The 11551-nt window shown below is 36.6% G+C and overlaps 1 protein-coding gene across 1 annotated transcript; it reads left to right on the top strand.

Annotated features, from left to right (window-relative positions):
- The first annotated feature begins 647 nt into the window (after positions 1-647).
- LOC145044009 (ninja-family protein AFP3-like) lies at positions 648-1999 on the top strand. The gene is made up of 2 exons (XM_078992811.1): positions 648-1402; positions 1645-1999. The coding sequence occupies exons 1-2, from the start codon at positions 796-798 to the stop codon at positions 1956-1958; spliced, it is 921 nt and encodes a 306-aa protein (XP_078848937.1). The 5' UTR covers positions 648-795; the 3' UTR covers positions 1959-1999.
- Positions 2000-11551: the final 9552 nt, after the last annotated feature.

Genomic DNA, 11551 nt, shown 5'->3' with positions numbered 1-11551 from the left:
CGTTTGTGACTTTGAAAAGCTACAACTTAACAACCATGGTGAACCTAACTACTACACATACGTAACACCTAGTTTAATTTAAAAAAAAAAAAAAAAAAAATCGTTATTTTTTTACTTAAAGGAATGTCGTTGCTTCGTTTTAACCATTAAAAAAATAAAATCAGCCCACTGTTTTCTCAGAAACCGATTACCAGAATCTAAAAGCTCCATGAATCATCTCCTGACACGTGTCAAGACGGTGCGACCTGTCGTTTTCTAATCCCTATGTCCTAGGAAAGGACAAATTCACCGGAACTAAATGCTTGACACGTTTCATGTATATGTTACTCCACGTCTCTCCCTGACAGCAAATCTTGTGAGAGAAAATTTAGAGAGAGAAAGAAAAACACAAGAGATTTACGATCCACGTGGCAATGACTCATTAGATTCAACTTACATGTTCGTGGCAATTTCTGATTGGTTAAGTTGAAACGCTAGTTTCGGAACTTGTTTTTGTTTTTAAATTTACGTGGGTGATTCACTCGCCTCCACGTGTCAAACCACACATGTGTTTCATATTTCGAGGGCGTTTTCGTCATTTCATATTGATTATTCGAGGGTAGTTTCGTCATTTTAGAAATCCACATCCTTTAAAACTCTCCCCCTTTTTCTCTTTTCGCCCCACCCGTCTCTTTCTCTCTCATTGCTTCGCCGGCGGGGATATTTATTCATTATTTCCCGGCGAAGATTTGATTTCCAATTAGGGTTTTTTTTTTCATTTACTGGAATACATCTATTGATGTTTGATTAAAAACTATGGCGGACACTAAAGATTCAAGATTTTCAAGGGATTTGTTGCAGAGATTTACGTGCGGCGGAGGAGGGAATCGTTTTCCGGTGAAACCAAAAGAGGAAACTCATGGGTCGCCGGAAAACGTAGAGCTGAGTTTAGGGTTGTCATTGAACGGTAGATTTGGGGTGGAACCACAAAGATTGGTGGTTAATGACGCTAATTTCAACAGAAAGTTGATCCGTGCTTCTTCGGTAAACGATTTCGTGAATTTCTCGGTGGATGTTGAATTATCGTTGTTTTCTCCGTTGACGAGGACGTGCTCTCTGCCGCCGGAGATGGAGGCGGAGTGGAGGAGGAGGAAGGAGTTGCAGTCGTTGCGGCGGTCGGAGGCGAAGCGGAAACGAGTTGAAAAGCTAAAGAATGTGAGAGTGGTGAAAACAAAAACGGTGGAGGATTGGGAGACAAATCGGAGGAATTTGGTTATCGAAAACGGTCCACCGTCATCGTCACCGTCACGGTCACCACCACCACCGCACCCGGCGCTGCATTTTTCATCACAAGGATCGATTGGGTCTCAGGGAAGTGGTGGGTCTTCTGGGGTTTCCGATTTGGAGAGTCAACCTTTTCAAGGTAATTATCTAATAAATTCTTGATCTTTTTCTCTATTTACTTCTTGATTCGTGAATCATTTGCATTAATATTTTTACACAAATTGTATGCAAATTAAATATTTATTTTGAAAATCATGTTACATATAAAACGGATCTATTATTTGATTATAAACATAATCTTTAAAAGTACAAAGAAATTCAAGAAACTTGTTACGTGTTCATGTTATCTGATATTTGTCTTTTACTATTCTTCTTGTATAGGAATCAATGCAAAAAGCGAAAGTCATGATCGGTCGGAGTCAAACAAAGTTGACCGGAGCTCGAAGATCAAATCTGGCGGCGGAGCTTGGCCGGACGTTTTAACGATGCCGTGTGTTTCCACCAAAGTGGAAGGTCCCGATGGCAAAAAGACACAAGGGTTTTTGTATAGATATGGAAAAGGAGAAGAAGTTAGAATAGTATGTGTTTGCCATGGTAGCTTTCTGACTCCGTCGGAGTTTGTGAAACACGGCGGAGGAGACGATGTTGACCACCCGTTAAGACATATCGTCGTTACCCCTTCTTTGTTCAGTTGATATTCAAGAAAATTGGAATACATTTTTGCAATTTGTTTTAACTCGATTACTCTTTAGTTTTAACCTTTTTTAGATTATCAATTTAAGTTGTTGAAAATCAAATATAATCTGGATCACTTAATGTGTATACATGTAATTCAGTTAGATCTAAATTTAAAGCTTCAAACGTTTTATATAGAAGGGTAAATTCCCTCAAAGGGTAATGAATCATCGTATTCTCACAAACCAAGTAGCCATTTGGGTTGATTTTTTTTGAGTAAATTACACGAATGGTCCCTATGGTTTAAGGTAATTTACGTGTTTGGTCTCTAATTTATTTTTTTAACTTGGAAGGTCTTTACAGTTTGTTTTTGTTACGCAGTTGGTCCCTATCTTACCTAAAAAGACTATGCCCTTGATTTTTTTAATTTATCTAAATAAACACACCCCTAATCTCACTCCTTCACCTTACCTCACCTATCCCATCATTTTTTTCCTCTTTAAATAATAGTCTTTTTAAATAAGACAGGACCAAACGCGTAACAAAAATAAATAGTAGAGACCAAACGCAGAACAAAAACAAACCATAGGCACCTTCCGAATTAAAAAAATAAGTTAGGGACCAAACATGCAAATTACCCCAAACCATGGGGACCATTCGTGTAATTTACTCATTTTTTTTTTTCAACCACGGTTCCTAACAAATTAATATGGGTCTTCCACAAAAATTCTGAAAGAACAAAATGATTTTTACATTGGACAAACATGAATAACAAATCAATTGGACCCCCTCCCTTCCGCTTTTTTAATTCTTGGTTACTCTGGGAAGGTATTAATGAAGCCTTCTCTAGTGCATGGTAGGGGTGTGCAAAAAAACCGCAAAACCGAAAAACCGAGCCGAACCAGCCGATTCGAAACCGAAAAAAACCGAAACCGAAAAAACCGAAACATAAAAAAACCGAAACCGAAAAAACTGAATATCAACGGGTCGGTTTTGGTTTGGATACTTAGGTATCCGCGGATAACCGAACCGAACCGCTTGATATATATATATATATATATATATATATATATATATATATATATATATATATATATATATATATATATATATATATATATATATATATATATATATATATATATGCAAAACTTTTAGCCATATCCCAAACAAAAATCATGAGCGGCTATTCCAATTTTACACTTCTACATTATGTTTTCTTCTATTTTTATTTTTATATTTATTATACCAATTATAATGTATGTTATTTGACCTTCATTATGCTTTTATAATTCTTTGGACTTAGTAATTTTTAGAAAGAAATCGTTGGAATGAAGTTTGTAATTTTAATTGTATTTGAATTTTTATATTTAGCGGGTACCCGTGAACCGAACCGTGGTTACCCGCCATTATACGGTTCGGTTCGGTTCGGTTTTTTTGCTAATTCGGTTCGGTTTCGGTTAGTGCACATGAAGTACCCGCCCCGTGATGACGGTTCACAATTTTATTACTGTCCGAACCGAACCGCCCCGTTAACACCCATAGTGCATGGAACTCTTTTAGGGGTTTTGGAGCACCTGATATGTACCTCAAAGCTAAATTGAAATTTGTTAGGAAGTCGATTGGTAAATGGCGCAAATTGGAATCCAATGAAGCCAAAAAATTGTTGCAATTAAAGTCGGAGGTTGAATTTGTTAGAATCATGTGCTGAATCTTGAGTTCTCACAGAGGATGAAGTCAACACTCGTATAGCCCATAAATCTCTAACACCCCGGTCCCGAGTTCAATTTAACGAGAAAAAGGAAAAGAAATGGGTGAAAATGAGAAGAAAATAAAAGAAATTGGTGTTCCTGAGTTTCATTAAAGGAGAGAATTGGAAGGAAGTGGAGGGAAATGGGAGGATCACTTTCCTTCCTAACTTTCCTTCTGATTTGGGAGGATTTGGAAAGAAAGAACAAAATGATTCATTTTCCTTCCGCTTCTTTCCAACTCGGAAACACAAAAGAAAATTTTGTTTTCCTTTCCTTTCTCTTCATTTCTCTCATAACTTTCTTTTCTCTTCTCTTCTTTTCTTTTGTTAAACTCGGGAACGAGACGTAATTGTTGAATTGGAGAAATTCGCTAAACAAGACATTCAACAAAAGGCTAAGATAAGGTGGTTAGTTGATGGTGACGAAAACTCTCATTTTTTTTCATGGAGCTGTCGAGAATAAAAACAGAAAGAATCGATTACATGGCCTACTAATCAACGGGGCATGGAACACTGAACCATCGACGATTAAAACGAAGGTCCATTGATTTTTTGAGGAAAAATTCCGTGATAAATGGCCAAGTCGACCAAAGTTTATCTCCAATGGCTTTAAAACATTATCCTCTGCTGACAGTGATCTCTTGGACTCTCCAATCACAGTGAGATTAAAAAAGCAATTCGGTGTTGTGGAGGTGATAAATCGCCTGGTCCGGATGGGTACACTTTTAAAGTGATAAAACAACAATGGAGAATAATGCAACACGACATCATTCAGTTTGTCTCCCATTTTGAACGTTACAGAAAAATTGCGCATGGATGCAATGCATCCTTCATTACCCTTATTCTGAAAACAAAGGACTCTCTACTCCTTGGTAATTATAGACCAATAAACCTGATCGGTTGCTTATACAAAGTTATATCGAAAATTTTGGCATCAAGACTTAAGGCGGTTGTAGGTTTTGTAGTTGATGAAGTGCAATCTGCATATGTAGAGGGTAGACACATATTAGAAGTGCCTTTGGTCATCAACGAAGTGTTCTCTTGGGCCAGGAACACAAAAGAAAAACTATTGATGTTAAAAATCAACTTCGAAAAAGCTTTCAATTCGATTAATTGGGGATATTTAGACTCAGTGATGGAACAAATGGGCTTTAGCAACAAATGGAGGAACTGGATTCATGGGTGTCACACCTCATCAAAAGCATATGTGGTTATAAATGGATCACCAACTCACAAATTCAAAATCACAAAATGTGTCAAGCAAGGTGACCCATTATCATCTTTCCTCTTTCTTATTAGAAGTGCCTTTGGTCATCAACGAAGTGTTCTCTTGGGCCAGGAACACAAAAGAAAAACTATTGATGTTAAAAATCAACTTCGAAAAAGCTTTCAATTCGATTAATTAGGGATATTTAGACTCAGTGATGGAACAAATGGGCTTTAGCAACAAATGGAGGAACTGGATTCATGGGTGTCACACCTCATCAAAAGCATATGTGGTTATAAATGGATCACTAACTCACAAATTCAAAATCACAAAAGGTGTCAAGCAAGGTGACCCATTATCATCTTTCCTCTTTCTTATTGCCATGGTGGGCCTAAACCAAGCAATAAAAACAGCATTAGAGAAGAAGCTCGTTACTGGAATCACACTGCTAAATCAAGTCCCTTCTCTCTCCCATTTATTCTACGTGGATGATGCTATCTTCGTTAGTAAATGGGACATCTGTTCCATCAAAAACCTAGCTAGAATCTTGAAGTGTTTCCACATCGCATCTGTACTTAAGGTTAACTTTAAAAAATCTAGGTTATTTGGTATTGGTATTTCTGACACAGATTTACATCGACAAGCTCAAGTCCTAGGTTGCCTTCAAAGTACGTTCTCGTTCACTTACCTTGGTGTGCCTGTACAGGCAAATATGGCATTAATGAAAAATTGGCGACCAATCATTGAGAAATTCCAGTCAAGTTTATCTATTTGGAAGGCGAAAACTTTATCATTTAATGGCCGACTCACTTTAATTAAGTCAGTCCTTAATAGCTTACCAACATACTACCTCTCTTTGTTCAAAGCACCCGAAGGCATCCTTGCTGAATTAGAGAAACTTCGTAGAAAGATAGCATGGGTTAATGTAGACGTTGATAAATCAAAAGGAGGACTTGGATTTGGTACTCTAAAAGCGCAAAACTTGGCCTTATTAACCAAGTGGTGGTGGAAATTGAGATCAGGGGATTTTTGTCTCTGGAAACATTTGATCGCTTCTATCCATAATCTCATCAAAAGACCAGTCACAAAGATTGCTAAAAACTCAAATGGTGTTTGGTGTAACATAGCCAAAGCATTTAAATCTCTACCATCCTTTGATGTAAATTATCACGAGTTCTTCACTATAAATCCAATTTCCAAACATAATTTCCTTTTCTGGAAAGACAGGTGGTGTGGGGACTTAACCTTACAAGAGCAATTCTCGAGATTATATGATCTGGAAAAATTCAAGTTGTGCCTAATTTCGGACAGGATTCAAAGTGATGGCCCCACATGGAACTGGAAGAAACAACAGTTTTAACGTTGATAAAGTTAAAACTCAAAGGAAACTGGTGGACTAAAAAATCGCAGCCCCTATCAACAGTGTACAAATTAACTGGTCCAAAGCAGTACCACTCAAGATCAGATGCTTTATATGGAGGGTGATCCCTAATAGAATCCTAGTTGCGTCGAATCTTGAAATGAGAGGTGTCATATTACAATCATCTATGTGCCCTCTTTACAAAGAAGAAAAAGAAACATGTGAGCATTTATTGATAAAATGCAAGATAGCGAAGGAGGCAAGGGATTGAATATTAAAATGGTGCGGCATACCCACGATGTCTGTGACAACTCGAAATTTTCATTCGGTCAAACCCTAAAAGTCAATCACTTCATATTATAAGTCAATTTCATTTCTATTTGTTGTTAACAAAATTAAAGTTAGTTTGACTATTATAATAATTTATTCTTTAAACGAACGGGTGAAAGGATGTGTCATCTCGGGTCTTGAAATTTCAAAACCGCGAATACCACGTAGCTTAGAAGTTCATGGCCAAACTTTTATGTTTGGCCGTAAACTACCCCAAAAACCGTAAACTCATGCATGCATGAGTTTACTCCCCAAAATACTTTATTTCTAACTTTCAACCTAAAGAGTAAACTCCAACACACTCTCAACTATCATCCCGGTTTTCGCCTGATTTCCCGAAAACATAAGTGTTTCTCTACTTGATTAGTTGACATAACATAACATCTAGTGATTATACATCCATTAATCCATCCATTTATGTGTTTTGACTAGATTTCCAAAACACCAAGAACACACACTAGTGTTCTTGGACTTTAAGTTCATTTCAAGCTTCCACAAAGTAAGTACTTCTATCCTAGAGTCATTTAAAGCTTTCTATACATATTAATATCAAGGAAAAGTCCCAATAACACCAAGAACAAAGTGTTCACGGTTTTGGGAGGCTCCCAAAACCGTAAAGACCAAGTATAGTGCCAAAGGGTGCTTTAAGGTGTCTAGATGCTTCACAATGCCTTAGGGACTTGTCTAGATCCATCCTTGATGTGTTTATCACCTAAAAGAACAAGAAAACAATCATTTATATGTGTTTACGGTTTGGGGATCTCCCAAAACCGTAAACACCCCAAAAGGTGTTTAAATATCCCATATTTACTCCTGATGCCTAGAATCTAACCTAGACTATTACCATGATGAGCTAAGGACTTGAAAACACCAAAATACCTAAGTTCATGAGAGTTTAAGGTAGTAAACTCATGGAGAAATGGTCCATAGACCGTAAACTCCATTTAGGAGTATTTTGATGCCACACAAGACTTCCTAAGGCTTAAACATGAAGTAGGGATGCTTGGATTGGCTTAGAAAGCTTTAAACAACAATTGGTCACAAAGGGGGTGAGCTTACGACCATAAACCCAAGGGTTTACGACCGTAAACCCTTTTTCTAGTGACCATAAGACCGTAAACTCCCTAATGGAGTGTTCCTTGAACCCCAAACTCACTAGCTATGCCCTACAACACCTGGTTGCAACCCTTGTGATCTTTAACACTTGAAACAAAGTGTTACCATGTTCTATAGTGTCTTAACTTAAATTATTAGAGATAAAGTGCCTAATTAGTTATTTATATATTGATTATATGATAACTAGGCTCGTTGTGTGTGTACAAGTCTCCACTTGTCACCTAGCATCGTATCCGACACTTCAATCCAATCCACTCACTACAGGTGAGTTCATACCCCTAAATTAACCTTTTAAATGTTTTCAAATGTTTATAAATACTTTAATGGGGGGGGGGGGGGAGGAATACAAGTAGAAAACAACATGCTATAGAATCAATCACATGTGATTTATAACTGTGTTTTCATCCAACTGATTTCACATGCTTCAAAATGTGATGTATGAAATGGTTTTCTATCTTAAAAATACTTTGTTATCAAATGTATTACTTTTTGAAATGTTTATTAAAATGACATCAATTCATTGTTAATTATTGTTCAAAACTCTTAAATGTCTTACAAAACCATTTTCATCTTCTTGAACAAAACTATATCTATACACTTATGTTCTTATATATGTATTGATATGATAGCTTTCATCCTTCATTCAGTTTCCTACACTCTTGTGTAGCAAGGGTGTATAAACCTGCTTGGACAATCAATTACCTTCCAGTTAACTATTATAGGGATAGTTAGGAGATACAAAACATTATTCCTATTACAAGGAATTACACCAGAGTCAGTTCATACATGAGTCTATACTATACATTACATGTTACATGAATACATCTACATCGATACGCTTACATGAATACATTTACATATATACATTTATTTGTATACACTTACATGGATACTTGTACCTAGATTCACTATGATGAGTTACTAATACATTATGTGTAAATTGTTCTGCCTATCCTAGTTCAAAAGGATAACTTGACAGGACTAACCATTCCGGAACCCACCTGTTAGCAACAGAGGTAATGAACATCTACAGATGCCTACGGTTAATACTTATATAAGGAGTACCTTTACGGGACTAACCATTCCTTAAACCTGTTGCTAGCTACAAAGGAAAATGAACAATCTACGGATGTTCAAGGTTATACATTTCGGCAGTCGCGATGTCACGTTTATCCTAATGCAAAAGGATAATACTTTTATGGTTATATTTTCCCTATTACTTTTATTTTGTGTTACATTCACATAAATGAGGAGGTAGACTATATATTGTTAATAGTAGTCATAAAAGGGAAAACCATCTTTGTTACAGCAAAACATACAGGTCTTGGTAGAAGACTACTTTCAAAACATTCGGGTCTTGGTAGAAGACTTCTATTATACTGATAGGAAATATGGGATTTTCTAGGGTTTTTCATACTTATATCAATTGTTTCATTCAAAGATTTACATGGCATTCATAACAGCTTTCCAAAACAAGACAATGACACTTAAATACTTATGAATTCACCAGCCTTATGCTGATACTCGCTTTCAAAATAACTTGCATTCTCAGGTCACCAGTAGACATGTACGATGACCAGGTTTTGAGAAGATGGAGCACAGACAAGACTCGTCTTTTATTTTGATTTCATATTTTGGTGTCTGATTACTATTAAAGAACACACATGTATTAAATATTTACTTTTAATGCAATGGATGATGTTGTTTCTTGTTTACTACTTTGCATTGTTGTGATACTGTACATGATGTCCTCCACCCCTGAACGTTTCCGCCGTTCTTGGTTTTGGGGTGTGACAATGTCTTTCAACAACATGACAAAATTACTAAATTTCATGGCAAATTGGGGCAACTGTCCCCGCAAAAAAGAAAGGTTCAATACAATGATGTATGGCTTATTATGGTTCATTTGGATAACAAGGAATAATATGGTATTTAAGCAAATTTTTGCGTCGCCTGCAAAGATTGCAGATGAGGTGATCTCCCAAGCATATGTGTGGTTCAAATATAGAACTACTCAGACTATAAATAGGTGGATTGATTGGAGCATATCTCCATTTTGTTAAAATTGTCATATTGTATTCTCCTTGTACTTTGCTTATGTTCTAGCTAGTTGCTATCATGAGGTCTTTATAATATATTTGTCGTTTCCAAAAATAAATTAGTTATGAGAATTTCTTGACAAAAATGTTATAAGTTTTGAAAGATATAAAATTATATAAAAATACATATAAATAAAAGTTTACATTTGAAACATAAAATGATTTAACATATAAAATTCATTGCTCATTTAATTATCATCGTAAAATGATTTAAAATAACTTTTGTATTATAAGGTTTTTTTAATAAAATAAAAAATTTAGATTATATTATAAGTAATTCTTTTTAACATAAAATTAAACTAGTATTTTATTCAATAAAACAAACATTACGTTAATTTAAAACATACAACTTAAAATAAAATAGATAAAAACATAAAAATACAAACACAAACAACTTATACTAGTTTTTTAAACCTTATTTTTCCGATGACTGGATTTTTGGCACTCCTTCAATTTTTGCAAAGCATTGACATGTTTAAACGATATGCGTGTTGTGTCTTCATATTGATGTTTGGCCACAACAAATGGTGCGTCTTCGTGTACATTGTTTATAACAAAGTTATAAATTTCATCGAATTCATGACATTTAACCCTTATATCGCGAAACTTTGAACATATTTGATCAAGACTACGACTTCGACAACCTATGTTTCCTACTTTTACCCAAAAATCACCAAACATTATGACATCTAGGTCTTCTGAAACCGCCACCCATGCTAGTGCTAAGTTCTCTTCTTCATTTTCTGACCAATTCATCATTTTAGAAGCTATTGGTTTTGAATGATTAAGCAAAACAAGTATGTGATTGTGAATAAAATAAGAGAGGAATCGTGAGTAAAATTAAAGAATAATGGTGGGCCGACATTGTGGCCTTAGACCCACCCCTACTAGAAGGTAACTCACATCAATGGCGTGCAGTATTTGAATTATCCTCGGTGCACAAGTCGAATCCTCAATCCCAACTCGACAACCTTCAAGTCAACACCCAGCAAGTACAATCCTGAACAGGGTCAGTCCAAGTCCAGTCAAAGTCAACTTCAAGTTGACCCGACTCGCCGAGTTGTGCCGTCAACTCGCCGAGTCCCTCACCCTTTACTCATCCTCATCCATGACCCGACTCGTCGAGTTGGGCCGTCAACTCAGTAAGTCCTCTCTCATATGAACATTGTATAAACCTCATCCGACTCTCTGAGTTGATGAACAACTCGTCGAGTTCACCTTCATCTGTTGAACAAGTTCTGCCCTCGACTCGCCGAGTTGATGAACAACTCGTCGAGTTCATCTTCATCCTTAAGAAGATTGCCTTGGACTCGCCGACTCCCATGAACTCCAGGTCTAAAATCACGTTCAATGCATTGGGTAACTCTTCATGTCCGGTTACAACCCTTCTAACACTCAACTGGGTTCCTTTGACCCTCAGCAGATATGGGGCTCAAAGCCTCGGACTCGTCGAGTCCAAGAACGGACTCGCCGAGTCGGTCACGTCCACACTCTAAATCCTCGATTTCTGATGTACAACCTTTGATCAAAAGATAGATACAAGATTCTATAATTGATCTAGCACATAAAGTTACAAACTTTACATGCTTGCATGGAACTTTGAGCTCAAAAAGACATAAAACAAGCTCCTATGGTGCATGGGACCTTTCATGGGTGCGAAAGCAACCCAAATCTGCCTAGTGACTTCTTTAATGATGTGATTCAGAAGCTTTAACCCCCAATCATGTTTGCAAACATGGTTAGCCACCAAA

This window comes from Lactuca saligna, chromosome 4 (assembly GCF_052625555.1).
Source record: "Lactuca saligna cultivar CGN05327 chromosome 4, ASM5262555v1, whole genome shotgun sequence".
In the NCBI taxonomy this organism is placed as follows: domain Eukaryota; kingdom Viridiplantae; phylum Streptophyta; class Magnoliopsida; order Asterales; family Asteraceae; genus Lactuca; species Lactuca saligna.
Note: the sequence above shows the minus strand (reverse complement) of the source record. Positions and strands in the feature narration are given on the sequence as shown.